The 13,419-nt window shown below is 40.7% G+C and overlaps 1 protein-coding gene and 1 long non-coding RNA gene across 7 annotated transcripts in view; one reads left to right on the top strand and one right to left on the bottom strand.

Moving 5' to 3' along the window:
• Nrg (Neuroglian) overlaps nucleotides 1–9,683 on the top strand; it is a 38,509-nt gene extending 28,826 nt beyond the window's left edge. For 4 of the 6 annotated variants that reach the window (XM_017173156.3, XM_017173154.3, XM_017173155.3 and 1 more), the window contains exons 4-8: nucleotides 1,558–4,371; nucleotides 4,440–4,607; nucleotides 4,671–5,048; nucleotides 5,170–5,273; nucleotides 9,317–9,683. In XM_017173156.3, coding sequence (XP_017028645.1) covers nucleotides 1,558–4,371; nucleotides 4,440–4,607; nucleotides 4,671–5,048; nucleotides 5,170–5,273; nucleotides 9,317–9,576 — 3,724 coding nt within the window. In that variant the 3' untranslated portion in view covers nucleotides 9,577–9,683. Of the gene's footprint in view, nucleotides 1–1,557; nucleotides 4,372–4,439; nucleotides 4,608–4,670; nucleotides 5,049–5,169; nucleotides 5,274–6,134; nucleotides 6,475–7,526; nucleotides 8,731–9,316 lie in introns of those variants that run through there. The other 2 variants (XR_011445563.1, XM_070288257.1) reach the window with 2 other exon arrangements.
• Nucleotides 9,595–11,310, bottom strand: LOC138929124 (uncharacterized). Its single transcript, XR_011445564.1, has 2 exons — nucleotides 11,113–11,310; nucleotides 9,595–9,714 (listed from the first exon to the last, which is right to left on the bottom strand). It is a non-coding gene; the product is annotated as an uncharacterized lncRNA (long non-coding RNA).
• Nucleotides 11,311–13,419: the final 2,109 nt, after the last annotated feature.

Genomic DNA, 13,419 nt, shown 5'->3' with positions numbered 1-13,419 from the left:
CTCTTGCCGCGTCGATGCACGTGTCCTGATAGGGAAATCCTGGTATTTTGCTGTCTCACAAGTTGACTTTTTGACCCCAGAACAAAAAGGGAGACAGCCCAAAAAGGGGTTGGCCGAAAAAAGGGTAAATTGCTGTTGGTGAACTTATTCTAATTCACTTTTCGTTGGCACAAATTAACAAGGAACAAGATTCATAGATTTCCCACCACTAGAATTCCCAACTACGAATTCAGTGAATTATAAACTTCAATTTCATTCGTTTATTTAAATCAATTTTATTTTATATACTTGTTAAATTTAAGTTAATTATAGTGAAAAAACACGATTAGATCACTGCCCACTTTGTGCAATAAAAAATCAGTTGAGTCACTCGGACTGCAGTTCAACAAACTCACCGATCCCCCCTCGCCTGCTCCTCTCAGCTCCAGCAGAGTTCTCTTCACAGTTCAACTTACAACACTTAAAGACAATTCAAATGATTGACCTATTGCCTGACCCGTAGTCAAGACTGAACCCCAAAAGATCCGATGAAAAGAGCTGAAAAATACACTCTGCTCTGCTCCAGTCACAAATAATAATACAAAAAAAGAGAAAAAAAAGACGACGACGCTTACTTAACAAGCTCAAGCTGTGCGGCTTGTCCACATAATTGACTCGAGCTTTTGAGTGTTGTATATACTAAAGTGGACAGCTATTTACAATTGCGGTGGAATGAATAATACCGGAGGTATTCTTAAAAAAAACTGAACTTTTAAATGATTTTTTGATGATTGCAAGGACTTTATTGCTATATAATTTAGTTTATGCAATTATAGTTACCTTTCTTTATAAAAAAAGCCTTGGAAGTGCTTCATTGCAACTTGGCTCATTACCCTTAGCTGTAGCTAAATCTTATACTTATAAATAGAGGATATCTTCCATACTCTTTCCATAAACAAAACTGTGGCTTAGTTACAGTTACACGACGGGAAGTAGACAAAAAAGCTACAGACTCTGAGAAATACCAGAAAAAAAAACTGAGTTCAGCTCGTTGACTTCCTTTTGCCGCTTAATTGCAATTACTTGAGACATGAAACAAGCAAAAAAAAGTGTATGTATATAAAACAAAGTATAAAAACAAAAACGAGAGCAGAAACCCCTCCTCCAATACCAAACGGAATGCTGTCATAATTTGTGCATAAAAAGTGTCTTAATTTTCTTCTTTTGCTCGCCGCCTGGAGGCCTGTTGATTAACTGAAATTAAATGTGGAAATTAAGTTATTAGAGAGTCTGAATGATGATGAGGAAATGCGGAAAACTGTCGTGTGACTAAGTAATAGTAAATAAACAATTAAGGAAATTGTGCTAAGCATTCGATAATCCACATTCCCCAAGCTGTAAATTGAAGGCAATTTATGGCCAATTGAATGTATCTTACAAATTCAATATCTATATAGATAGAGATAAATAGGAGATCAACAACAACTATCCTCTAAAATCTAGAAATATTTTCATAATTTACGAAACTCCTCGCAATAATATCCTTTCTAACAAGCTCACTTTTCCCTCCTCTTACAGATACAACTGGATCAAGAACGGCAAGAAGTTCGACTGGCAGGCGTACGACAATCGTATGCTACGGCAACCTGGACGCGGTACTCTGGTGATCACCTCGCCAAAGGACGAGGATCGGGGCCACTACCAGTGCTTCGCGTCTAACGAATTCGGCACGGCCACCTCGAACTCGGTATATGTGCGGAAGGCAGAGCTGAATGCTTTCAAGGATGAGCAGCCCAAGACCCTGGAGGCCACCGAGGGTGAACCCTTCATGCTGAAGTGCGCGGCACCCGATGGCTTCCCCAATCCCACAGTCAACTGGATGATCCAAGAGTCCGTGGACGGCAGCATCAAGTCGATCAACAATTCGCGCATGACCCTGGATCCCGAGGGTAACCTCTGGTTCTCCAATGTGACCCGCGACGATGCCAGTTCCGATTTCTACTACGCCTGTTCGGCCACCTCAGTGTTCCGGAGCGAGTACAAGATCGGCAACAAGGTCCTGCTCGACGTCAAGCAGATGGGCGTGAGTGCGTCCCAGAACAAGCATGCTCCCGTGCGCCAGTACGTGTCCCGTCGCCAGTCCTTGGCCCTGCGTGGCAAGCGAATGGAACTGTTTTGCATCTATGGTGGAACACCCCTGCCCCAGACCGTGTGGAGCAAGGACGGCCAGCGGATACAGTGGAGCGATCGGATAACACAGGGACACTATGGTAAATCTCTGATCATCCGGCAGACAAACTTTGACGACGCTGGCACCTACACCTGCGATGTGTCCAACGGCGTCGGCAATGCCCAATCCTTCTCCATTATCCTGGACGTCAACTCCGTTCCATACTTCACCAAGGAGCCCGAGTTCAACACAGCCGCCGAGGATGAGGAGGTGACCTTTGAGTGTCGTGCCGCTGGTGTACCCGAGCCCAAGATCAGTTGGATCCATAACGGCAAGCCCATTGAGCAGAGTCCCCCGAATCCCAGGAGAACTGTCACCGACAACACCATCAGGATCATCAATTTGGTGAAGGGGGATACTGGCAACTACGGTTGTAACGCCACCAATTCCCTGGGCTATGTCTACAAGGATGTCTACCTGAATGTCCAGGCCCTGCCGCCAACGATCCCGGATCCGCCAACGGCAATGTCCACCGTGGATGGTCGGAACATCACCATGAAGTGTCGCGTTGAGGGTGCCCCCAAGCCCCTGGTCAAGTGGCTGAGGAACACCAATTGGCTGACCGGAGGCCGTTACAATGTCCAGCCTAACGGTGATCTGGAAATCCAGGATGTAACCTTCTCGGACGCGGGCGAATACACTTGCTATGCGGAGAATAAGTTCGGTAATAAATCGGCCCAGGGCTCGCTGGTGGTCATGGAGCGTACACGTATAACCCAGGAGCCGCAGAACTACGAGGTGGCCGCCGGCCAGTCTGCCACATTCCGCTGCAACGAGGCGCACGACGACACACTGGAGATCGAGATCGATTGGTGGAAGGATGGCCAGCCCATCGACTTTGAGGCCCAGCCCAGGTTCGTAAAGACCAATGACAACTCGCTGACTATTGCCAAGACCATGGAACTGGATTCCGGAGAGTATACGTGCGTGGCCAGGACCAAGCTGGACGAGGCAACGGCCAAGGCTAATCTGATTGTGCAGGACGTACCCAATGCCCCCAAGCTCATGGGCATCACCTGTCAGGCCGACAAGGCGGAGATCCTGTGGGAGCCCCAGGGAGACAACCGTTCGCCCATCCTCCACTACACCATCCAGTTCAATACATCGTTCACCCCCGCCTCCTGGGACTCCGCCTATGAGAAGGTGCCCAACACCGACTTCTCGTTTGTCGTCCAGATGTCGCCCTGGGCGAACTACACCTTCCGTGTGATTGCCTTCAACAAGATCGGAGCCTCGCCTCCGTCGGCCCACAGCGAGAGCTGCACCACCCAGCCGGATGTGCCCTTCAAGAACCCCGAGAATGTCGTCGGCCAGGGCAGTGAGCCCACCAACCTGGTAATCTCCTGGACCCCGATGCCCGAGATCGAGCATAATGCCCCCAACTTCCACTACCGTGTCAGCTGGAAGCGCGACATTCCAGCTGCGCCGTGGGAGAACAACAACATCTACGACTGGAAACAGAATAACATCGTGATTGCCGACCAGCCCACCTTCGTCAAGTATCTGATCAAGGTTGTGGCCATCAACGACAAGGGCGAATCCAATGTGGCCGCCGAGGAGGTGACTGGCTATTCGGGCGAAGACCGTCCCCTGGACGCTCCCACCAACTTCACGATGAGGCAGATTACGTCGGCGACCAGCGGTTATATGGCCTGGACTCCGGTGAGCGAAGAATCGGTGAGGGGACACTTCAAGGGCTACAAGATCCAGACATGGACCGAAAACGAGGGCGAGGAGGGACTGCGCGAGATCCATGTCAAGGGGGATACCCAACAAGCTCTGGTCACCCAATTTAAGCCCGATGCCAAGAACTTTGCCCGCATCTTGGCCTACAACGGACGCTTCAATGGCCCACCAAGTGCCGTCATTGACTTCGATACGCCCGAAGGTGTACCGTCGCCGGTTCAGAGTCTGGACGCCTATCCCATTGGCTCCTCCGCCTTCTGGCTCACCTGGAAGAAGCCGCTCTACCCGAACGGCAAACTCACCGGCTACAAGATCTACTACGAGGAGGTACGCTCCAGCTATGTGGGCGAGCGACGCGAATACGATCCCCACATCACCGATCCCAGGATCACACGAATGAAGATGGCCGGCCTGAAGCCGGACACCAACTACCGAATCTCCATCACGGCCACCACGAAAATGGGCGAGGGATCAGAGTGAGTATATACGCAATGGAATACTTTCCAAAATGATTCTCTATATTAATGGATTCTCCCACCCACAGGCACTACATCGAGAAGAAAACGCTGGCTGATATGTCGAGTGTGGCCCCCGGTACACCAACATTCTCCTGGGAACAGGTCCCATCTGAGAACGGATTGGCCAAGTTCCGCATCAACTGGCAACCGAGCACTGAAGGTCATACCGGCACTCACTTCTTCACCAAATACAGGTAATTAAACTTGAAAACTAACTTGCTTGGAGCCACTTCACAAACTTATATTTCCAACGCCAGGATCAAGGGTGAGACGCAATGGGTCCGGACGCCAGAGGAGAAGAACAACGATTACCAGGAAGTGAAGGGCTTGGATCCGGAGACCGCCTACGAATTCCGCGTAGTCTCCGTCGATGGTCATTTTAACACTGAGAGTGCCACGCAGGAGGTGGACACGAACACAGTGGAGGGACCGATTATGGTGCCCAACGAGACGGTGGCCAATGCAGGTTGGTTCATTGGCATGATGCTGGCCCTGGCCATCATCATTCTCCTGTTCATCTTCATCTGCATTTGCCGGCGCAATCGGGGCGGCAAGTACGACGTCCACGATCGGGAGCTGGCCAACGGTCGGCGAGATTATCCCGACGAGGGCGGCTTCCACGAGTACTCGCAACCGTAAGTCCACTTAAAACGGGGATTAATATCAGATAGCTCCTGGTATTAGGCCCCCCCATCGATGATAATCGCTTGCATGTCCGATAGCAAATCGATTAATGTATTTCCTGTCCAATTGCAGCCTGGATAACAAGAGCGCTGGTCGCCAATCCGTGAGTTCAGCGAACAAGCCCGGCGTGGAGAGCGACACCGACTCGATGGCCGAATACGGCGATGGTGACACAGGTAAGAGTCCTTTCCATATACATACGTTCAGGTAACCATATTCGTAAACCATGTGAGACATAAGAGTGTGTCCAGTGCTCCTCGTCGCTATCATCCGATTGTGCCCAAAAACGATAGTGCTACGCTGTACTAAAGCTAATTTTTGTTAATTTGTTTACAGTACAAATATTTTATTATAATTTGATTAGTAATTATTAAACATTATTAAATTAATTAGATCTTTTTTCTGCTTAAATTAATTGTTTATTTATAAAAATAATTTTTAAAAATAATCTTTTTTAAATTGTTTTACAATACAATTTTTTTATTATATTTTGATTAATTAGTAATTGTTAAAAATTAATAAATGTATTGTTTATTTTTAAAATTAATTTTAAAAAATTCATATTTTTTTCAATATTTTATTTTATAATACAAATTTTGGATTACAATAATTTATTTTAATTTAATATGGTTAACTTGATTAATAAGTAAATATTAAAAATTAATACTTTCATTTTTTATTTTAAAAAGTAGTTCAATTTCATTTTTTCTACTTTTTTCCATTATTATAATTAAAAAATAATATATTAATTGTTTATTTTTGAAATTAGTTTTGATAAATCATGCAAGTTTTTTTTAGAAGATCATACATTTTTTAAAACGCTCCAAACTGCATGGTATTATCGTTCTTAGGGTTAATCGGTACATTTGATACAGTCAGCTTTATGGGGTTAAGCTGAGCACACCCAATACCCCCCTTATCCTGATTACTTTCTGTTTTCTCTCTTTGGTTGTTTCCACTCTCTTGATTTCTTGTGTAACATTTGTTTTTGGTTTGTCGCATTGATCACCATTGTGTGTGTACGATCGATCCAGTAGCAGTGGCCACTGCAGCTGCACGCGCCGCAGCCGCTGCCCGCAGTAAGTCGACGTCGCTGCCAACGGCACAACAACAACAACAACAACAACCACAGCAATTACAAACTCATCCCCAATCGTCGTCGACGTCGGCATCGATCTCACCATTACCGCTCTCCTCCACGCCCTCACCCGCCCCACCGTCCTACGAACTGTGCATGGCAGATCCTGCCGGCCGCAAGGTGTAAAGGAGAGCGGGAGAGAGTCGGCTCCTCTTCCGCCCGTTGTTGTTGCTGCAGCCATCTTTACATACAAACACCCACAAGCACACACACACACGTAGAATCTAATCAGTCAAAAGGTAGCTCTTCCAATTGATTCACTTTGTTTATTGGCTGAATTCTTCGCGGCTAGTTCTCGTTCGATGCCCTGCGCTTCAAAGAGAGAGCATGCGCTCACAGCGTTGTGGTCAACTTGAAAGGCACTGATAAATTAAATTATGAAATAATTTTAAAATATTTAAATTAAACTTTACACTTTATTATTGTTTTTTAAAGTATTTAAAATCACAAAATAAAATAGAAAATTAGCGCTATTTCTTGACCACAACTGCAACAGCTGCAATTTTTCTCTGCTCTGCTCAGCTCCTCGCTCTGCCGTTGCATGAACTTCTTGGCTGCTCGCCCCCCTTTCTCACACTCTCGCACTCCTTCAAGCCAACCGAAGAGAGCCCTGTTCCGTTACAAAGCTGCGCTGCGCCCTCCTGCGCTTTTGCTTTCTCTTCACTGAGCCATTGATTGATGGACTGATCTCTGCACGATGATTTTTATTGTTCCCTTACAGTTTTGTTCTCTTTTGTTTTGTTCGTTCTCCGTTTTTTACTAACAAAAAGTTGCTGCTCTTTCATTTATCCCCAACCACCGATCTCTTTGCTGGGGAGAAAAAGAGAAAGGGAAGCTTAATTCGGCAAAGCCGAAATGTAAATGATGGCCTTACAAAACAACAAGTTGCTAGATTTGTTCTTACATAAATTTTTGTGCCTTAAAATAATATAGATTATTTCTATATAATCATTTTAGTAAAATATTGTAATTAAATGAGATTGTAACCTTATCGATTGTCGTCCGATCGGTGCTAGTTTTAAGCATTATTTTTTCGTAAGCCTTTAAATATTTTCTTATTTTAAAACATTAAAATATACATAATTCATCTTTTTGTGTTCCCTATTTTGTGTTCTATGTTACATATATATTTATATTTATGATTTATGTTTCTTTTAATTTACCTAATTGCACTATATTTTATTTATTATTATATTTGTATAATTTGTTTCTTCCTTAAAACACGCACGAAAATCACACAAAATATAATATTGTAAACGATATAAAAACGACAACGACAACCAATGTCCAGGCATGAACGAAGATGGATCCTTTATTGGCCAATATGGACGCAAGGGACTCTGATTTAATTAGTAAGCAACGCGGCGCCGCACCAACAACAACAACATAAACTCAAAATATCGAAACCGAGCCCATAAACAAAAAATCAACAACAATAAACACACGCAAAAACCCATCACAGAAGAACGGGAGATAATAATGCAAGATAAACTACCTAGCGAACAATTGGTAGACCGATAATCAAGTGCAAAACGACGTTTAAATTGACCAAATATATAACAGAAGGGTTCATATATGACTATTAAAATAAACAAATATATGTATGTGTAAAAACAAAAAACAAAAGCAAATGACAACTGCCAAACAAAGTGAACAACAACGATGATGCAGCAGCAAAAGGCTATAAACAAACACGAAGAAATGAAGCGGAGAGAAAGTAAATCGAGAAAAGAACCTCTTGGTTGCATGCGAATTAGAACAAACAATGCAAAAATATTACTACTTATTATGCAAATTTTGGAGCAGCTGCGTCTACTTTTATTTTATTTTTTTTGTCCAAACTAAGAAATTTTAGAAATTATGTGGAAAACGATGCTCGCTGTTAAAATTCTACTGTGCGCCTGTTAGCACTCTTGTATACCTGTCCCATTCTGTCTCATGCACTGTATATCTCTGTCCCGCTCTCTACCTTTTTTTAATGTAATGCATAAATATCTATAATAAAAAGCCTAAATAAGTTATATAATTTAATCATTTTTGTATGGAACAAAAGAAACTCAAATGTAAAATCTCCGTTTAGTTTCGCCGAAAATCGAAAATCAACCAATCTTTTTTTCTTACATGTTTTCTATTTTTATTTAAAATTTACTATGCATATTTTGTTTTTAATATTTTTATGTTTTCCCTTTTTAGTTTGTGTAAAAGACCCTTACATTATTAGTTTTAATTTTAATATTTTTTTGAAAAAAAAACTTGATTTTGGACAGTGAAACAGTGTTGTAAAATGTAAAAATAATGTTTCCTTTGCGATTGTTTTCTGGAAAAAAAAAAAATAAAGCAACTAAAGTTGATTTTTTTCTGTGTAGTAGAGCTATTTAATATTAAAGAATGAATGGAAAAATCTGCTTAATTATATGAAAATATAATTTTTTTATATATGTATATTAAATTAGAAAGAAAACAAACAAAATAAAGAAAACCGAATAATAAACAAGGCTCGTAGACTTTGAAATTATGGACATTTTTGCTCATAGTGTAATATTTGGCTAGATCCAATCTATTTTCGTTGACTTTTCTTTAAGCTGACGTATTTTCAAGGTAATGTTGAGTATATTTTCAAGCATGCTTATTTGTAGCTATTAAATATTAGTTGGTAGTTTTTGTTTTTAGTAGAAATCCTCCCCTCCCTTCCAAAGTAGTTTTAGTTTAACGAACCATCTTCCCTTGAAAAACCCCCCAAAATCAGAGACAAAAATGATAACAAGACTAACTAATAACAAAAAAATAGAAAACAAAAATAATAAATAATAACATGATGTCGCGGCTAATTCAATCTAATCTAAAGGAATCTGCACTGGTGTTGGTTGTGGTTAACATGTGTATTTTTATATGACTAAAGCAGAGAAAATAATACCCAAATATTTGAGTATTTAATTTAATTTATAATTAATTAATTTTTATAACAAAATTATTATATTCTAATAAAGAAGGTGTTCTTTTTCTCTGCGAATTACATTTAAAAGAAATAAAAATTCAATACCTTAACCCTATAAATAATTTATACCATTTCCCTTTCGCCAGGACAATTCACCGAGGATGGTTCCTTCATTGGCCAATATGTTCCTGGCAAGCTGCAGCCGCCGGTTAGTCCACAGCCTCTTAACAATTCCGCCTCGGCGCATCAACAGCAGGCACCAGCCGCCGCCGGGGGATCTGGAACAGCAGTAGCTGCCTCATCGAGTGCAGCCGGGCCATCCGGTTCCGGCTCTGGCGGGGCAGGAGGAGCTGGCGGTGCATCAGCTAGCAACGGAGGAGCTGGAGCCGTGGCCACCTACGTCTAAGAGGCGTGGCTGGAATTATTTCGTCCCCTGATTTCTTGATATTCTTTGATATTTTTCCTTCAAACGATTCAAACGCCCCTTAAACCAAAAATTTTTGTGTAATCGTAATTGTGTAAAACGAAAAACTGCTTTAAGTGTCTGCAAAAATGGAAAAATATTTATAATTAATTAAAAAACAAAAAAGAAAACTTAAAAGAGAAGGAAAAACAAAAAAAAAACAATTGTAAAGTGAAGAAACTCGCATGAATTTAAAGCATATAATTTTGCTTCTTTTGGCTTATAAAATTATTCTAGCAAACAGTTACACGCCTTTTCAAAAAAAAAACAAACAAAACTTTTTGTATAAGCATAGGAAACCAAAAAAAAATGCTAATGTAAACGTTAAAAAATGAGAAAAGAGGAAGCGGAAAATAACTAATAATGTCGCCTGTTCGTGCATTCCTTTTCCCCTTTTTTTTTGTTTACCGAAATCTCGTTTAGTTATTAGTGGCACAAGGATTTATACATTTAAATCTGTGGTCCGCACAGACAATTTCTTTGCCGACTAAGAATGAAAAGAAGAATCAGTGCTTTCACCTAAATCTGAACTTTATTTAATTTCTCACTTGGTGCGGACCACCGATTTAAATGGAGTTTCAGTCGAGTAGGAAAACTGGGCGATCGAGTGGGAAAGAATGCAATAATTGAGGATTGAGTGCATCATAATTAATCATCATCCATAATAAATGTAAAACTATTCCAGTCGAAACTAAGATTCGTTCAAAACGTACAAAGATCAAGGCTAACGCTAGCGTCAGGCAGGCAACTTCGATCAATTGGGTGACTGAATTGCGAAGATAATGCCAAAACACTCAGGATTCAGGCCAACTCGTCTCTATCCAGCAATCAATTATACAGAACTGCTCGTTAATGTATGACTAACCAAAACAAAAGCATGTGTTCAATTAGCAGCAAGTCAGCGGCTCTTTACTTCTTGCCACAGTATATACAACGTCGAGAGCTAAGAATTCAATCGCCAGTTTTTTCAAAAGATCAATAGTTACAGCCCAGCAGACATAGAAGCGGACTTGATTCGAAAAATGTCCGCTAAAGATATTAAAAACGTGCAAAGAATTGGACTTGCCGCATTAGTTTCGCTAAATGCTCAAAAACGGACGCGCAAACGGACAAATAGCGAACGACTATTGCGATTATACCCGCTAATGATATCGTAAAAGGTCCGCAATTGAAATCTAATTCGGATTTGAGAGCACTTGCTGCCACAAAACCCACTTTATTATCGTTTACGAGTCTGAATCTAACGTTTTGTCCGCAAAACGATCGTTTTTAATATCATAAACGAACGTTTTTGTCTGCTGGGAAGTTACCAATCCATTTTTGGCGGCCATTCGTATATATCGTATATAAGTTTCTGATTTTCGTCCATAGTGTAATGCAATTTGTCATAGTGCTTAAAAAGATACAAAAACCTTTCATTTTGTCCATTAATCGTTTAAGTAAAGCAAATTAGTTAATTAACAAATTAGTTGTACACACCTATATGATATGCAGTAAACAAGAACCTCTGATTGTTCCATATACTCGTAGTATGCCCCACTTATTTTAGTTGAAATGTCAAGACCCTCAAGAGGCAATCCATAGAGATGCTTCTCTGGTTTCCGCTTAATCCAGATATTTGTAATAAGAACTACGTATTCGTATATATATTTTTTTTCTAAACTAAAAAACACACAAAGTGGCATTAGAATCTAATACGTAAAGAACAAATAAATAAATAAAAGAACAACAAGAATTTAACATTTGTCTTTTGAAAGTCTTCTCTGCCGCTTTTTAAGAGAACTAACTGCTTTGCACTAATAACACACAGAAGAAACCCAGAACGGACTCAGTTTTTTTCGTGGAGAGTTAACTCGTATTCTGATTTCCTTTGCAAATTAGGCAGTATGATTAGATTATTAGGTGGATATATAAGCTTATGATTATTTGGTCCTTAACAAACATACAGGGTTGCTTAGTCAAATTTTTGCATTAGATTTAAAAAAAAATAAAAAAAATGGAAATGAAAATGAAAGTGAAGATGTGTAATTTGATGATTCATATTTTGTGCACGGCGTTCTGTTTGTTGTTATTTAAATTAATTAAAAGCTATGTATATGTAATGAACTGTAATCCCCGGCTTCTACATAGTTTCGAATCGAATAAATCGATCCCCAAACTAGCCCACACAACCGAACGATCCACACACATTTCACCTGCACCACGCATATCCCAACGATTGACGACGAAGCAGATATACGAGGAGGAAGTAGTGAGGGAGGGAAAGGAAGCAAGTATCAGAACTAGGTCAGAGGGAGGACAAACACAAGGACGAGGGACGAGGGACGAGGGACGAGGGACGAAGGACGAAGGACACTGCATAAAACAATACAAACAAAACTTGCTATACAAAACATACACGTATATATACATGGATATATGGATATATGATATATATTTACAGTATAGAGGACAACGATCTAAATCTAATGTTCACGACAAAGCGATATATATACAAAAAACATATAGAGAGATTTATAAGATTTTGCATAGATATTGTGATTCCCCAAAATGAAAACTCAAAATAGTCAATAACAAAGTGGAAAACAAGAAATCGAATACTGAATACCAAATACCCTACACTTATGTATGTATATTTCCTTCTTTGTCGTATAGAAAACCAAACAAACTAAAGTGTTCATCGGTGGAGTTATCGGAACAATCGTTCGCTTTCGATAACAGAGCAAAGATTACCAAGAGAGCCACAACAACTGCACTGCCCGTGTCTGGTTCTATTTAACATTAACATTTACGTAGACATTTACAGTATTTATATTGTATGAGCTACTTGCAGAATTCAGAGAACCGATTAAAAGCAAGCTAACCAACATCCAAAGGAAATGCAAACATTTTTCAATCTAATAAGGGTAATTTGCACAATACTGTGATTCCTAACAAGAAACCAAGAAGACACGATGAACAATTATTGATTACCGATTAACGATTACCGATCACCGATCGCCAAGGATCGATTTTTGTGCGTTTGTGTGGTTCGGCAATTGATGTGTTTTTTGTAACGTATATTTTCACTGCATATTAAACAAGTTTACAACAAGAACTACTTATCTATCTAACCACTCAGTAATATCCAACTCCAACAATTTACTTGCGTATGATTATAACGATTATTATTGCTAACCAAAGGCCTAACAACAAATTACATATTATGCAGAACCAAAACAAAACAAACAAAATGATAACAAAATAACAAATAAACAAATAAAAATGAAACGAAAACAAACAAAAAAAAAAATGCAAAAATACAAAATACTTTTTTAAAATGAGTTTTTAGCGAATCAAATATAAACTTAAGATTACAAAAATTCATATACAACACAGAAGCAAAAACAATAGCAGAACAAACTAGAGGTTTACGCCGATGGTTAAAGGCATCGGCGGCGGCGTAGAGGTCAAAATGACTCGGCGGCGGCGGCGTAGTAGTCAGAAAGAACCGGCGGCGGCGGCGCGTCAAATAAGGCAAAAAGGCCATTTTAATGAGTTATTTATTTTTTTTTAAGTTTTATAAAGAACAATGACACTGAAGGCCGCGCTGAAGCTGCGCCGATGCCGCACCAGCGGCGCGCCGCGGCGCGCCGTTATTTTCATAATTTGGCGGCGGCGCGTCAAATAAGGCAAAAATCGGCGGCGGCGGCGGCGTGGCGCGGCGGCGTATATGTCTAGAACAAACGTAACATAAAGAGCAGCAGAAAAATCTTTGCTAAGATTAATAAATTCGTGCTGTAATAC

This window comes from Drosophila kikkawai, chromosome X (genome assembly GCF_030179895.1).
Source record: "Drosophila kikkawai strain 14028-0561.14 chromosome X, DkikHiC1v2, whole genome shotgun sequence".
Lineage (NCBI taxonomy): Eukaryota > Metazoa > Arthropoda > Insecta > Diptera > Drosophilidae > Drosophila > Drosophila kikkawai.
Note: the sequence above shows the minus strand (reverse complement) of the source record. Positions and strands in the feature narration are given on the sequence as shown.